At 41.4% G+C, this 17,762-nt stretch overlaps 1 protein-coding gene across 1 annotated transcript in view; it reads right to left on the reverse strand.

The window, feature by feature from the left end:
• Positions 1-17,762, reverse strand: part of ZDHHC17 (zDHHC palmitoyltransferase 17) — a 112,572-nt gene that overhangs the window by 50,721 nt on the left and 44,089 nt on the right. Inside the window, exons 5-8 of the mRNA XM_077474116.1 lie at positions 14,305-14,449; positions 5,555-5,619; positions 2,774-2,936; positions 1,817-1,942 (exon numbers count right to left, since the gene is read on the reverse strand). Of these exons, the coding sequence (XP_077330242.1) occupies positions 1,817-1,942; positions 2,774-2,936; positions 5,555-5,619; positions 14,305-14,449 (499 nt within the window). The remainder of the gene's footprint in view (positions 1-1,816; positions 1,943-2,773; positions 2,937-5,554; positions 5,620-14,304; positions 14,450-17,762) is intronic.

Here is a 17,762-nt window from a genome sequence, read left to right on the forward strand (position 1 = left end):
TTCTTCCACGTCTGCAATGCGCCCACATGGCTTTTCAGTAACAATACTTCTTTTGACTATATTTCAACAATGGCTTTCTTCTTGCCACTCTTCCATAGGGGCCAGATTTGTGGAGTGCATGACTAATAGTTGTCCTGTGGACAGATTCTCCCACTTGAGCTGTGGATCTCTGCAGCTCCTCCAGAGTTTCCATGGGCCTCTTGGCTGCTTTTCTAATTAATGCTCTTCTTATAGAGAGAAAATAGGTTCTTAATAGGTCAAAAAAGTCAGTGCATAGGCCACATCCCTGAATATATAGAACAAAAAGGATATTCCCCCTTAGATAGGACTTTTAAGGCCACAAAACACTGAGGTACGTAGAAAAAGATTTATTACATGAAAGAGTGATACCACATCAAAACAAATGATCAAACATAAAAAGACGCCTAGCGTCTAGTACTAAGTACACATGACAAACATAACAAACAGCAAAATATAAAAGTACATCTAAAAATGACACTCGTACTCTCCAGTGGAAGGTAATCCCTGGTACCCAACGAGTTTCCAGTTTAACACCTTCGTTGGGGTAGAGAGCAATGATAAGTACGGTCACTTATAGTTTAGCTCAAAACGAAGTGATTCCATGTAGCGAGCAGATGAGACAACTGTCAGGATGGCGGTGCAGATAAACGCCAACCTAGGATGAGTGTGGACATATATAATAATTTTCCAGATCTGTTCAATAGCAGGTGTGGAGCTGTGGCCTGAATTCCAGCATTGCGCACGGACCATATATGCGCTCCATAGAAGATCAGGGATAGGAGTCAATGAATCCACAAAATCAGTGGGCAACTACAAGTAATCCCTATCTTCATATATACGCCAATGGTATTGATGGTATCAGTTATGATGGCGTCTCCCCATTCGCTGCAATTAATGCTCTTCTTGCCGGTCAGTTTAGGTGGACAGCCATGTCTTGGTAGGTCTGCAGTTGTCCCATTTTCGAATGATGGATTTTACAGTGCTCTGCAAGATGTTCAAAGCTTGAGATTTTTTTTCTTTTTATCATTATAACCTAATCCTGCTATAAACTAATCCACAACTTTATCCCTGACCTGTCTGGTGTGTTCCTTGGCCTTCATGATGCCATTTGTTCACTAAGGTTCTCTAACAAACCGCTGAGGGCTTCACAGAACAGCTGTATTTATACTGAGATTAAATTACACACAGGTGGACTCTATTTACTAATTAGGTGACTGAAGGCAACTGGTTACACTAGATTTTAGTTGGAGGTATCAGAGTAAAAGGAGGCTGAATAGAAACACTTTTCAGATATTTGTAATACATTTTGAAAACCATTTATTATTTTCCTTCCACTTGACAATTATGTGCCACTTTGTGTTGGTCTTTCACATAAAATCCCAATAAAATACATTTACATTTTTGGTTGCAACATGACAAAACGTGGAAAATTTCAAGGCACTGTACATAGAAAAAGTTGCCTTGTTATAACAACAAGATAAAAGTAATCAATAAAATGAACTGAACTAGTGCTTGAAGAGTGCAATGGGTTTAGCCCAGGGAACCACAGGTGCACAAAGGAGATTTTATGACAGATTAATGTAATAACAGGCTTTTATGGGTAAATGCTCTTCAACAAATCTTAAAGTGTAATATTTTAAAGCCAACAAGCTCACAGGTGATCGTTCTTTGGAATTTAGGCACCAATCATACAGTAGATATTATCTTTAATTTCGTTCATGACTACGGACTGGAAAGCTTAAGTTAGGACTGAAGGTTTTTTTTTTTGTCCACCAATACAAAAGCCACTCCTTACCTTATCCGCCTTTAGTTTTTTGAGGAATGAGGGATTGTCATAGCCCTTGGCTTGCCTTGCCTCCTGCAAATGATTGATCATCCAAACATTTTTTCTTTGCTTTGCTAAATCAAGTGGTGATTCTCCCTGCAATGAACACAGGCAGAAAACACTAAAGTTAAAACAAGCAATTGTTTAGCACATTCTGTTATGGCTCTACTGTAGTATTTTAAAAGGGTACCATAAAACTTACTTTCCATCTTCTTTATACAGTAAATTAAATGGCTTGAACAAAAAAAAAATATTTAATATGCATTTAGCTTAGATATTTATAGTGTAGTGAAGTTAGTACAGATTATACATATTAGGTACACGATTGAACAGTTTACCACACTAATACTTAATGTCTTACCTTTAGGTTTAATTTAAACTTCCCCAATTATGGCAGGAGAGGGTAAAACATAGTTAGGGTACTTTCACCATGCCACGACCACCTAAGCAGGTGGATGGGGGTAATGTTCACTGCCACTGACCACCAATACAGGGGGGGGTGTGTGTATGTGAATGTGTAAGTACCGACACCTATGCTGGGAGGTTACTGCATCCACCGACATTAAAGCAGGGGGCTATAACTGTGTCCACCGACATCAATGCAGGGGGTTATTATTGCACTCACTGAAACCGGTGTAATACAACACATTTCTTCCTTCCTTTTACACCATGTATAATACTGTAAGAATACAGGTCACATGTTGCTTTGTCTTATGCATATTTTGTTATTATGTAACTAGATGATGATTTAAGGTCACACAGACTACTTGTCCATAGACAGACACTTATAATCTACTTAAATGATAGAAGATTTTCTCTTTCTGCTTAAGCAATTCTGTCTACACTGTAAGCCAAGGCTTTTTCTAAAAAAAAAAAAAAAAAACAACTACATAAGAATTTATGTTTTTCTGCACACAAAAACATTACCTTAATATTCTGAGCATCAACATTGCCACCAGCATCTAGAAGCAAACTTATGACTGTAGTGTTTCCAGCTAAAACAGCCCAGTGTAATGCAGTGTTTTTATGGTATTTATCCCCAAGATTTACGGACACATTAAACGTAAGGAGCAATCTAGTGGGATCCACACTGCAAAAAATAAAAATAAAAAATAAAAAAGAAGGAGTTAAAAACAATTTTAAGGCAAGCCGTAGTTGATTTTCTGTGGGTACCTTTTAAAGTAAGTATTTTAGGGTTGTTTTATAGGCATTACTTTCCACATTTTGAAGAGAGATTTACAAATCTGTAGATTGCACTAATGGCTGTTGATCATTAATGAAGAATGAAGACCAACTAAAATATACTTATATTAAACATTAAGAGCCATTTTCACATTTTAACTAGGGGTGCACTGAATGGATATTTTGGTGCCAAAATTGAAAATGCAGGATGCACTTTGCCGAAAACCGAAATTGACAGTTTTTAAAATATATGTTTATATACAAAATTGTATTATATTACACTTTTAATTAATATTATCAATTTAAATTAATATGCATTTATTGTTGGGCATTATTGGCACCTTCAGTGCAAGAAAACTAAGAAAAATGCAGTCTGCAATCTCTTACTTTAATTGAAACACATTGCTAATAGTATTGCCAGAATTTCTATTCGGAGCACCTCTAGCAGACATGATACGAGAGAAGATGATCAGAGACTGCAGCCAATATACAAGAGATCAATGCAGCCTCATCAGTGACCATGATATAAAGCCTGGCAGTGCCCATGAAATACAGCCTGACAGTGCCTGGTAGCGCAATCTCACACCGTGTTATAGAGCTGGATCTGAATCGCCACCTATGACATGCAGCACAATGATTCACGGCATTAGATTAGTGCGCCGGCTATCACAAGAGGCGGTCTAGAAGGCGGGGACATTGTTACAGCGGCTACACGGCAATTCAGATCCAGCTTTGTGACTCAGTGTGAGATCACGCTACCAGGCACTGGTGAGGCTGCCTTTCATGACACTTGTGAGGAAAGGAGGGGGGGCACTCTGACTGGGGCGCACCAGTAGGACATGTGCAGCACCCGCCCCCTTTTTGGCTTGCTCCGTTATCGGCACTTTTTTCTTTCAAGCCCCTGCCGAAAACACAATTTTCAGTCAATATGTTTCGGCAGCTGAAATTTCAGTGCACCACTATATTTTATACATCCTTTTCTGTGTGGGGGGCAGGTGAGAAAACTCTTTTTTCGTGGTATTATCTTCTATATATTTTTAAAGGCAAAAAGAAAAAAACATTTTCAATCAGGGACAAATATTAAAATTAGACTTTTATACTTACGCTGAAAACAATATTTCCTGGCGTTCATTTTGTGAAATAAATTCAGTGATTGTTGGGATATACTGCTGCCTACAGGAGGATTTGGAGACAGGCAAATAAAACAGTGCCCTCCACCCCTCCAATTCCCAGCATGGCCAGTGGTTATATTAATTGCGGAACCTAAGGGGTTAATCCTGCGCATTGTGTAAAAATGCTGTTTGAGTTGGTCTTCTCTGATCCCCCCCTTTTTTTTTAATGTCCCTTATCTATCTGCTGATAGTACAGAGCCCTAGGAGGCACTCTGCACAGGCTCAGTTTGGTGTGATTTTTTTTTTGGAGGGTGCATGCGATCAGCACAGTCCAGACAGAGGGTCAGGGGTCACGCAGCCTCATAGGACAGTCAGGGGAGAATGAAAACTTTAGCTTTAACCAGTGCTTGGCTGGCCACTGATCAAAGTCATAAGGCTGCTATATACTGCTGACGTGAAAAGGTATTTAGGAGTTTAAATTTACTAAAATAATTGCATTTTCCATGTCCTGTATACTGTGGGTGACCAGATATAGTGAATGCCGGGTTCTGGGTTTAGTAACACCAAGCACGAAAAGTCTGTCTCAATCATGGGGGAACACAGGAATTTAGAGACTGTCATGAAGTCCAAAAGCAGTTCAACTGAGGAGTGGGCAACAACAACAAACCACTAACAGGCCCACAAAAAAAAAAAAAAAAAAAAAAAAAAACACACACACACACGAATGAACTGCCTGAATCTGAACATCCATCAGCAAAAACTTAGAGAATGCGTCAATCGAGAACCAGGTGACAGCTTTACAAATCAGGAAAACTGTAGACTCCACAAAACCCAAGAAGCACGCACAAATCCGGGGGTGATGTCATTGCGGCTCCGGCCACTCGAATAGCCGGGGTCTGCGAACCCAGAAGGAAGACCGGGGGAAGATGGAAGACACGACAGCATGCCGCTGGAAGGCTTTGTTCTAAAATAAGTTTCACATTATGGCTTTACCTTGCAGGTGTAAAAAACAAAACAAAAAACCCAGCAGCCTTGCAGCCCATATTTGCCCACAAGGGAAGCACAGGTGTTCTGTGCATCCACATGCAGGCAGTTCCATTCATGTCAATTGGGAAGTGGCAGTTGCATAGACAGATGCGCATGGGTGCAGGCCCCTGAATGCAGACAGTGTAAGTTCGAGGACACGCACCCACACAAATGGCAAATTGGGAGCAGCCGTTGTGTCCGTTTAGCAGCTGCGTTGCAACTGATATAAAAAGGGCTGCCTGAATGTGGATACATACACAACAAAAACGTGAAAGTCAGTCAAACTTGTGAAAGCATGACAGCAGCATCTAAAAAATGGGCTCAGATCTATACGGGACTGGGGGACATTGTGGACAACTAGTTTCTATGTTGACTGTGTAGTGGTTACCTGTGAGTCCTGTAAGCTGCCCACATTAAGGGAGTCATTCCATTTTGATCCATCATATCGACATCCTGGAACACAAATATTGAACAAGGTAAACCACATATAAAATAAAGAAAATTTGTATGCCAAATATATTATTAACTTAAAATTTGTCTATGAAGATTTTTATCAGAGATTAAGGCACTCACTTGTATCATTTCCTCTCCCTACAACACATTCACACCTGTGCATTCAGAAAAACGTGCAGGAAAATGTGCTTTCCAAAACGCTTGGGGGGGGAAAAAAATAAAAAAAAATAAAATAAAAAAAAAGTATGTTTGCAGTGCCATTAAATGCTTAATGGCACCTCAAATGTGGGCAACCTATGCACATTTTGGCATGCTGCAAGGCATGCGACGAAAACTCCTAAATGTGCATTAAAACCATGCTACAGCGGAAAAGGCACAGGAGCTTATCCCCTTCCCGCCGAGCGTACGCAGATATGCGTACTCGGCTTCCGGGGGGTATACCGGGATGATGCCCGCACCTGCAGGCATCATCCCGGTACCTTTTACAGCGGGCGATTGGCTATCCAGCCATAACAACCGATGCGGCTAAAAGCCGCTCGGCTGTTATGCCGGAGGAGCGGGAGGGGACGTCCCCCCCTCCCGCCGCTGTTACCGGTGCTCCCGCTCGATCGGGAGCACCGATTGCATGTCCGATGGCTCCGGCCGCTGGGGAGGAACTGGAACGAAGCCGTAATCGGCTTCGTTCCAGTCTCCTCATAGTAAACACGGAAGCGACGTCATGACGTCACTTCCCGTTTACTCGGCTGCCAATGGCGCCGGTTTTAAAAAAATATCCGGTATTCAGAATCGCCGTTTTCGGCGATCTGAATACACTGAAGTGTAAAGGAGGGGTGGGGGGTCTTTTAGACCCCCGATCCCTCCATAAAGAGTACCTGTCACCACCTATTACTGTCACAAGGGATGTTTACATTCCTTGTGACAGCAATAAAAGTGATAAAAAAATTTTTTTTTTTTTTAAACAATTTAGTAATTTTAAAATAAATAAAATAAAAAAAATTTTTTTAAAGCGCCCGCCGTCCCCGCGAGCTCGCAAAGCAAAGAAAACGCATACGGAAGTCGCGCCCGCGTATGTAAACGGTGTTCAAAACACACATGTGAGGTATCGCTGCGATCGTCAGAGCGAGAGCAATAATTCTAGCACTAGACCTCCTCTGTAACGCTAACCTGGTAACCGTAAAAAATGTTTAAAGCGTCGCCTATTGAGATTTTTAGGTACCGTACTTTGTCGTCAATCCACAAGTGCGTGCAATTATAAAGTGTGACATGTTTGGTATCTATTTACTCGGCGTAACATTATCTTTCACATTATGCAAAAAAAATGGGATAATTTTACTGTTTTTTTTTTTTTTTTAATTAATGAAAGTGTACATTTTCCCAAAAAGTTGCATTTAAAAACACCGCTGCGCAAATACCGTGTGACATAAAATATTGCAACAATCGCCGTTTTATTCTCTAGAGTCTCTGTTAAAAAAATATATATAATGTTTGGGGGTTCCAAGTAATTTTCTAGTAGAAAATATGGATTTTAACTTGTAAACACTAAATTCCAAAAACAGGCTTAGTCATGAAAGGGTTAAATGGCTTATTTGTCATGTGAAGGGCAGCCCATACAAGTGAATGAGCTGCCCTGAGTGCGAAAAACGAGTAAAAACATGCGTTCCCACTATGCTAGGTGTGAAAAGGGCACGACTACCTGAAGACTCCTAATGATAAGGGAACGCAAAGTATTACAGTAGTCAATGGATTTCAGATAAAGAAACACAATAACAATATCTCTTTCTGAACAAACAGTATACTGTAAAGATATAGAATGTTCTACTTCTTCAAATGACATTTCATAGTCTTTTCAGACAAAATTTAAACTCTAATCTTAGCTGATGCTGTAACCATATAAAAAAGGTAACCAATATACGAGCTGTGAAATTAAACTTTCCACTGAGCCATTGTTCCAAGGATAATAAACAAAATTCATCTGGCAGACAAGGGATGTAGTAAACACAGGCTAATCTCCCATTATCCTGGGGGAATGCAGGAAACCTGAACAAAATGTATGGCATACACTTAAATGGAAAAGATCACTAAATAAAATTGTTATTTAAACAAAAAGAATCTGCAGCATGTCAAATTTTCCTTGAAATCACCCTGACTGCAACGGGCATCCCGTTCCCTAAAATTGATAAAGCAGTTAGTGCCACCTGCTGGCAGAAATTATTTGTGCATCACAAGTGGAATTACAAAGTAGAGGGCGACGTGGGAGTGCATTTGTAAAAAAAAAAAAAACTGAAGCAAAAGTGAGATTCTAGGCTTTATTTTTAGGTTTTTCTCACACAGGCATTTAGTTTGTGATAATCCATTAAATGTATTATAATATACAACAGAGAAAAGTATTCCAACTTTAAGCAACTGGATGCTCTGTGATGCCCAAATAACATAGCGTGGATGATGGAGGGCGTTTTCTTCTACCCTCCTTTTGCTCGTGGGCATGCCACTAGTACAGCTTTCCAATAGGAATGAACAAGATCGCAACTGTACCAAGCAGGTCTTTATGAAGAGGAAGGTTGTGCAGCTCAAAACGGAGTTGCACAGTAAAGATTGCTTAATTGGGGCTGAAGTAAATAACACAAGGTGGACTTAGGGTAGGGTGGTTAAAGTTAAAAATTAATAATATAAATAAAGGTCGGAATATCAGATACCATGACAGTGACATACATAGTTGTAGTTTGCAACTGAACTTAAGGCTAAACTCCAGCCTTAGCTTCAGTCATATACAGATGTACAGGCTCCTCTCACAAAAAAAAAAAAAAAAAAAAAAGAGAAGAAGAAGGAGAAGAAGGAGAAGAAGGAGAAGAAGGAGAAGAAGGAGAAGAAGGAGAAGAAGAAGAAGGATGTAATTTTCTATAGAACATACATAACTGAACCCATTGCTACTGCCTGCACAGCAGCACTCTGGAACTGGGAGATGGTGGTCCAATAGTGTCAGCCAGCCAGGTTCTACTTCACACACTACTGTTTAGTTAAACATTGGACACAATTACAGGAGTAGAGAATGCAAAGCTGCTTTTCTATGTCCCATCACAGGCTGGATGTATCCTTGACCTTGTACTTTGCTTATTTGCATTGTAGCTTGCATTGAGGGGGGGGAGGTATCTAGGTCACAAAATGGGCCGACTTAGCAAAGTTTCAATTAATATTCTGTATATATATTCTCGGGAGTGCCTAGCCTACAATGTCTTGAAAATGTATTCAGACCCCTTGAAATTTTCCACATTTTGTCATGTTACAACCAAAAACATAAATATATTTTATTGGGATTTTATGTGATAAACCAACACAAAGTGGCACATAATTGTGAAGTGTAAGGAAAATTATTAAAGCTTTTCCAGATGTTTTACAAATAAATATGTGAAAGTGTGATGTGCATTGGTATTCAACCCCCCCCCCCCACCAGCTTTGTGCATCTATAGAGTGGCATTTATGCCCATTCTTCTTTGTAAAATAGCTCAAGCTCTGTCAGATCGAATTTAATCTCACTAATTACATACAGCTGTTCTGTGAAGCCCTCAAAGGTCTGTTAGACAATCTTAGTGAACAAACAGAATCATGAAGGCCAAGAAACACACCAGACAGGTCAAGAATAAAGTTGTGGAGAAGTTCAAGACTGGGTTCACACATGTGTGGTGCGAATTAAAGCTCCGTTTTCACAGCTAATTGACATCAGTCAGGATTGCATCAGTATCAGGTTAGGTTTCCATCAGGATCAGGTAAGGATTTTATCTGCGAATCAGATGCGTCCCCATAGAAGATAATGTGCTTGCAATTTGCACCGCAATGCCCAGAAAACACACTTTTTTGGGCAATGTGGAGTGCGAATGCAATGCACATATGTGAACCAGCCTTATTCAAATGAACGCATTTTAAAATGTCACGCCACATCCAATGCGCATAGGTGTGAACCCAGCCTTAAGCAGGATTGGGTTATACAAAAATATCCCAAGCTTTGAAAATCCCACGGAGCACTGTTCAATCCATAATCCAAAAATAGAAAGAGTATGGCACAACTGCAAACCTACCAAGACATGGCCATCCACCTAAACTGACAGGCCATGCAAGAAGAGCATTAATCAGAAGCAGCCAAGAGGTCCACGATTACTCTGGAGGAGCTGCAGAGATCCACAGCTCAAGTGGGAGAATCGGTCCACAGAAGAACTATTAGTCGTGCACTCCACAAATCTGGCTTTTATGGAAGAGTGGCAAGAAGAAAGCCATTATTGAAAGAATTCCATAAAAAATCCCGTTTGCAGTTTGCGAGAAGCCATGCGGGGGACACAGCAAACATGTAAGAAGGGGCTCTGTTCAGATGAGGCCAAAAATGAACTTTTTGAACTAAAAGCAAAACTCTATGTATAGCGGAAAACTAACCGCACATGACCCTGAACACACAATTCCCACCATTAAACATGGTGGTGGCAGCATCATCTTATGTGAATACTTTTCTTCAGCAGGGACAGGGAAGCTGGTTAGAGTTGATGGGAAGATGGATGGAGCTAAATAGGAGGACAACCTTAAAAGAAAACCTTGTACACACGGTCAGACATTCCGACAACAAAATCCGTCAGATTTTGTCCCAAACTGGTGTTGCATACACACGGTCGGACAAAGTGATGACATTAACTCGTTACGACTGGACTACGTTCAGGCTAGTAGCCAATAGCTTTGGTCTAGGAATCTGACCTGAGCATGCGTGGCACTTTGTCCGATCAGAATTCTCTACAAATGATCGGACAAAGTCCGATCGGATCATGTTGTAGCCCAGCTCTAAAACTCTGTCGGTCCGATATTCCAACGGAAATACTCCGATGTAGCCCACACATGGTCGGATTATCTGACAACACGGTCCGATCGGACATTTTTCCGTCGGAATGTCTGACCGTGTGTACAAGGGCTTAGAGTCTGCAAAAGACTTGAGACTGCGCCGGAGGTTCACCTTCCAGCAGAATGACGACCCTAAACATACAGCCAGAGGTACAATGGAATGGTTTATATAAGGGTTTTTTCACAACTAGGGTTCCTCCAGAGGTTCCTAGAGCAATTAGTCATTTCTGCCTTTCAGACAAGTTACCAATGACACCGCTGATCTTTTTAGCTGTCTGAAAGGGGGAAATTCTTCCTAGTGACCACAAGTGTAAGGTGCATTTTTCTCACTGACCATCACACTAACATATCATGAGCTATAGATAGTAATTTTTAGCATGGGATCCTCTGAAACGGGCAAGTTATTTCAAGGGTTTCTCTGTGTTGAAAATGTTTAGATCAAAAGCATATTCATGTGTTAGAATGGCCCAGTCAAAGTCCTGAACTAAATTCAATTGAGAATCTGTGGCAAGACTTGAAAATTGCTGTTCACAGACGCTATCCATCCAATCTGACAGAGCTTGAGCGATTTTGCAAAGAAGAATGGGCAAAAATGGCACTCTCTAGATGTGCAAACCTGGTAGAGACATCCCCAAAAAGACTTTCAGCTGTAATTGCAGAAAAAGGGGTCTACAAAGTATTGACTCTGGGGGGCTGAATACAAATGCATGTCACACTTTCAAATATTTGTAAAACATCTGGAAAAGCTTTAATAAATTTTCCTTCCACTTCACAATTACCGGTATGTGCCACTTTGTGTTGGTCTATCATATAAAATCCCAATAAAATACATTTACGTTTTTGGTTGTAACATGACAATTTGGAAAATTTCAAGGCAGTATGAATACTTTTTCAAGGCACTATATATGCTTTTTGTTCCCTCGCTTACTGCAGTAGAATTCCTCCGTTTACCTCCTATTAGCCGATAGATTAACTTTTAACCTAATTTATGTCACTTAAGTTAAACAGTTACCAGCTTTACCAGAAATGGGAATCATTAGCTAGGGCAAAGAATATTTGGCGATATGTAATCTAATGGTACCCTCTGTAGAGGAGGAAATCAGTTCATCGATCTTTTGTGGACCATTTTCTGCTCATACTTTTACTGCGCATACAGTCAGTGCTGTCAGGTTTATGGATTTTGCTTAGTAATCTGTAGGAGCAGCATTAAGGCCCAAAAGATCTTTCAGTTGTAATATGCTAAATACATTTCAGGTGCAAATGTCTGGATGCAGAAAAAGACTTTTGGTCTCTGTGTGGAAGCAGAGGTCTCAATGAAAATGTCCAACACAGCCTTTGCTGAGTCGGACCTATAACTCTACAATCAGTAGAGCTTTTGCCCCCTGCTTCTGGAAGGAGAGACCCACTTTCACACCAAGCAAGGGTCATTCTCTGCAGCAGGCTGACAGGGGGGCATGCTGAGGTTCTGGCTCGTATTTACCCGATTTAACATAAAAGTTCGATTGAGCTTAAAAAGAGAAAGTTGGCAAGAAGTAAATGGCTTGAAGTGTGGCAACAAATAGAAATTGCTTTCATATTGCACTATAAAAGACTCTCTAGTCCTGAATTCAGAGGGAAATATATGCAGCAATATGATCATTCAAAATATGGAGTGAAACAAGTCCATTTAATTTTAGCTTCTAAAGGATTTGTAATCGTGTTCGACTAGTCCTGTGATCCAGGTATCCCTACTAGGGAGCAAAGCCAAACACAAGAACAACCACCAAGGGTCACGTAAATTGTCACTGGGCACATAGGCTCTGCATTGGCAGCACTCCACAAAACAGGTACCACTGTCAGAAAAAATAGGGAAAGGACCCAGAATAAGGAATTCACACACATACAATCCAATCAGTGGTCCAAATATCCAGGAGTCCAAGTTAATTTAATGTAAAAATTGATTAATAACAGAATAGAGCCAAAGCTCCTTGGGTGGGCCAAACACATTACCCCTTTCACCAGGTATTAAGAATCCTGACTGAACATATGTACTCCAGTGAGCAGATAATAAAATAAAACTGCACTGTAAATCCCTGCCTGGAAAGTTTCAGGAGGGCAGTCTACGCCAGCGTCGGTGAATGCATCTTTGGTATCTGCTCAACTGAGTCCATTTCGGCAGTGTCACAATTCCTAAACCCTGATGAAGGGGGAGTGTGTCTGGCACCCCAAGGCCCACTGGCTCTATCCTGCTATGAACCAATTTTATCATGAAATTACCTTGGATGTTTGTTTGTCATTATCATTAAATTTGTGTGTAGTAGAAAGCAAAGCCAGGCTGGGGGTCTTACTTTTTGCTATTGAAGTGACATTAACCACTTCCCACCCGGCCAATGCACATATACGGCCTGGTGGGAGCCGTCTACTTCTGATAGGACGTTCAGGAACGTCCTTCAGAAGGAGCGGGATCGCGTGCCTGCGCAGCGGCGCGATCCCGATGTGCTCGTGTCACCCGGATACGGCGCAGCTCAGATCGGCAGGAGGGTTCTGTGATTGGCCCTCCTGATCACATGACGGCCGTGTCCAATCATGGCTGTCATGTGATGTAAACAAACAGCCGGTTGCTAGGCAATCGGCTCCTCCTCTCCTCACACAGAAGTCATCGCTGAGGAGAGGAGAGCAGAGCAGATCGCTGCAGCCGGCTGATGATCAGTGAGTATGAGCTGTTTTTTACATGATATGCAACACGATATGCAACACAGCTCATCACCCTCAACACACCATCCCCACTGTCACACATGGTGGTGGCAGCATCATGGTTTGGGCCTGCTTTTCTTCAGTAGGGACAGGGAAGATGGTTAAAATTGAGGGGAAGATGGATGCAGCCAAATACAGGATCATTCTGGATGAAAACCTGTTGGAGTCTGCAAAAGACCTGAAACTGGGACGGAGATTTATCTTCCAACAAGACAATGATCCCAAACATACAGCAAAATCTACAAAGGAATGGTTGACAAATAAACGTATCCAGATGTGTTAGAATGGCCAAGTCAAAGTCCAGACCTGAATCCAATCAAGAATCTGTGGAAAGAGCTGAAAACTGCTGTTCACAAACGTTCTCCATCCAACCTCACTGAGCTCGAGCTGTTTTGCAAGGAAGAATGGGCAAGAATTTCAGTCTCTCGATGTGCAAAACTGATAGAGACATACCCCAAGCGACTTGCAGCTGTAATCGCAGCAAAAGGTGGCTAAACAAAGTATTAAAGCAAGGGGGCCGAATAATTTTGCACGCCCCACTTTTCATTTTTTTATTAGTTAAAAAAGTTTCAAAAATCCAATAGATTTCGTTCCACTTCACAATTGTGTCCCACTTGTTGGTGATTCTTCACAAAAAATAAAAAAATTGTTTGTTTGTTTATCTTTATGTTTGAAGCCTGAAATGTGGCAAAAGGTTGAAAAGTTCAAGGGGGCCAAATACTTTCGCAAGGCACTGTAGCTATACATATCCAATAGAAACTGTATGTGCCTAAAGAGATATAAAGGTTACCAAAAAGCTGGTTTTTAGGGAAGGATATGGCTTGTGTACTAAAAATCTTTTTAAGTAGGCAAAGAAATTATACACAAACCAAAAAAATAACATCAGCTGCACAGATTTATTGAAAAGTCACAATAAAGCAGATAAATGCAAATAAAAGGAAATTCATTACCTTGACAATTACATTGCTGTACAAAAATGCCTTATATTTCTGGTGCATTGGCATCCTGGCTCTTGGAATGTGTAAATGTCCCGCATTATCCATACATAGGGAGCAAACAAGATTAGAAATAGTTTCTTACCTGTCCCTTAGCTATGAGATATGCAACAATCGAGGTATGTCCGAACTGAGCGGCTAGGTGAATACAACTGCAACCTTCTCCATCAATCAGTGAGGGGTCAGCACCATACTTCATTAGTTGTACAACCATAGACAAATGCCCCTGTCTACAGAGAAAAAAAAACAATACAATGGTGAGTTATACATTCTTCAATATCACAGCTATAACTGTTGTCTCTTCTCTTCATTTAATCGCTAGTTGGCTGACCTAGTATTTAGGCCCTAAACGTTTAGTGACCTACTACATACTTATTTACACCCCCATCCAGACATAGTTCTTAACATCCTAGTTGGAATCTTCCTTTTCTGATTTAGAGCTTGCATGACATGGCCTCGATTCACTTCAATGGAAACCCAGTATGCAGTATGACAGGTTCATAGAGGGCTTTTTATTTTCCATTCTTAAAACCGGTGGTGTAAAATAAAACGTATACGTTTCTCTGGCAGTTTGTGTGCACCTTAGGCATGTTTACCTTAACGTTCTGTGCGGGAAATGAAACCAAGCATGGGATCTCTCTCCAATAAAAAGTACCTTAGTAGAATGAAGGTGAATTAGAATCCAACAATCTTTTTTTCTTGTTGATTAGGTTTCCTTCTCATTTTCTGTGTAGTTGCCATTTCACGAAGTGAAAAAAACTACCCAGTGGGGACACACACAAAAATTATCTATTCAGTCCTGGGGTCCACAAACTCGTCAGCTCATTGGTATCTTCAGGAAAATTATAGATGGCTCCCAAACATTTAATATATGCTCATTTAACATATTCTACTTAAAGTGATGTAAACCCTTACAAACCACTTTGACCTACAGGTAAGCCTAGATTAAGGCTTACCTGTAGGTCCAAGAAACATCTCCTAAACCTATACGGTTTAGGAGATATTTCCAAAAAGACAGCCACCGCCGTCTACGGCGCATGCGCCGTAGACAGCGGCGCGCAGGCGCACTGGGCAGGCCGCGACGATATGCCTCGAGTGTCGGCTCCCGTGTGCGGGAGAGACGTCATCGCTGCTCTGGCGAATCACAGCGCCGGAGCAGCGAGACCCAGAAGTCACTCCGGGATCCATGGCAGCGGCAGACATGAAGACGGAGGACCGCTTCAGGGGCTTCGTTCTCAGGTAAGCGATTCATAATGAGCTAGTATGCTATGCATACTAGCTCGATATGCCTTTGCCTTGCAGGTTGCTTCCCCCCCCCCCCCCCACCATGGGTTTACAACCACTTTAAAAAAAAGTCCATCCAGTTCAACCTGAGTGAGTGTCTACAATTGTCCCTATCCCTGTACATTGCACACTCACATCAGTCCCTACCCTCAAGGAGCCCACAATCCAAGGTCCCCATTCATATACTAGGGCCAATTTTGGACAGAAGCCAATTACCTACCTGCATGTCTTTGGATTGTGGGAGGAAACCGGAGTACCCATAGGAAACCCACGCAGGCACAGGGAGAACATGCAAACTCCAGGCAGGTAGTGTTGTGGTTGGGATTTGAACCAGCGACCCTTCTTACTGCTAGGTGAGAGTGCTAACCACTACACCACTGTGCTACCCAAATAGTAGTAAGAAGAATAGATGTGAATACAAAATAAATGATATTTGTGAATACAGTCAATATTTCCTCTTGGAATCAGCAGCGGACATCATGGTTGTTTCAAAGCTGCATCTTTACTAAATAAATAGCAATTAGTGCTCTGGCACCATTCCCATAACTATGAGCATACTCACTGGCTCTCCAACAGAATTTGAGGTGAAAGAGTATGCCCAGTTGGAAAAGTAGTGAGTATGTATTCATATTCTTCCACCAGAAGGGGAATGGTGGAAAAACAGGATTTTTAAAACAGCTTACCTGTAAAATCCTTTTCTTTGATGTACATCAGGGGAAACGGAGCCATAGTACTTACTGTGTGGGTTATAGGGCCACTGATAGGTGATGGACACTGGCACGCCCTAAGGCAAGAAGTGTACTCCCTATATAAACCCTCCCACTACTGGGAGGCCTCAGTTTTGTAGCCAAGCAATACAAGTGTACACCAAGAAGGGAGGGACCTACATGTCCCCTGATGTACATCAAAGAAAAGGATTTACAGCTAAGCCGTTTTAAAAATCCTGCTTTCTTTTCTTACATCAGGGGACACAGAGCCATAGTACTTACTATATGGGATGTCCCATAGCAATGACAACTGAAAAGGAGACAACAAAAAAAAAAAAAAAAAAAGAGGCCAGAGGACTTATACTGCAGCCTGCAGTGTACTGCGCCCAAAGGCAATATCCTCATGACCTTTAATATCGATTTGATAAAATCTGATAAATTTATGAACCGAAGACCAAGTCGTGGCCTTACAGATCTGAGCCATAGAGGCCTGATGATGCACCACCCAAGAGGCACTTATCGCCCTGGAGGAGTGTGCTCTAACATGAGAAGGAAGAATTTTCTTCTTTAAGCTGAAGCTTGAACAATCACTTGACAAATCAACTTGGAAAGTAGTGGATTTCAACACTGCCTGTCCACATTTCGGACCCTCTGGCAATACAAACAAAACATGGTGTTTTGCGAACCTGAGCGGTTGCCTTAAAATAGACTCCGATAGCTCTTACTACATCAAGGGAATGTAGTGCCTTCTCTTCCCTAGATTGAGGCTCTGGGGAGAAAGAAGCAAGAATATCTTGGTTTAATGAAAACCTGTTACCACTTTTGGTTGGAATTCAGGATGAGGACATAAAACCACCTCATCCTTATGCATGATCAAATATGGCTCTTTACAAGACAGAGCTGCTAGTTCCGATACTCTTCTAGCAGAACAAATTGCAACCAGAAAGATTACCTTTATTCTCAAAAGGACCAAGGGAATTTCTCGTAAAAGGCTAAAATGGCTGATTCCGCAAAGGCGATAAGACCAAGATTTAAATCCCAAAGATTTAGAGGTGCCTTGATAGGGGGATTAATCCGTGTTACCCCCTGAATAAGCTACGCACCAAGATTGGGAAGCAAGAGGACATTGAAAAGAAATGCTGACAAGGCCTGGATCTGGCCCTTGATGGAAGTCAAGGACAACTTCATTTCAGATCCCATTTGCATGAAGTCAGAGATCCTGCCTATGACATACTTCCTGGGGTGCCAACCCCTGGATCCACACCAAGAAACATTTGTCTTCCAGACCCTAGAGTAAATTACTCTGGAAGCCGGCTTCCTGGCATTAATCAAAGTAGACACTACCTGAAGGAGATCATCCAAGATCCTTTATAAAGTGGGATTCAACAGTCAAACCTGTAAAAAAAATAAAATAAATTGTCCATAAGGTAGAATGGAATACCGGACTGTGCGTGAAGGTCTGGCTATAATAATGGCAGAGTCCAAAGGACTCCTACTGCCATCTTTATGATCTCGGTAATCAAGATCTTCTGGTACCTGCTGGGGCCACCAG

This window comes from Lithobates pipiens, unplaced genomic scaffold (genome assembly GCF_037356315.1).
Source record: "Lithobates pipiens isolate NorthernLeopardFrog02 unplaced genomic scaffold, aLitPip1_a1.2 Scaffold_8, whole genome shotgun sequence".
Classification (NCBI taxonomy): Eukaryota; Metazoa; Chordata; class Amphibia; order Anura; family Ranidae; genus Lithobates; species Lithobates pipiens.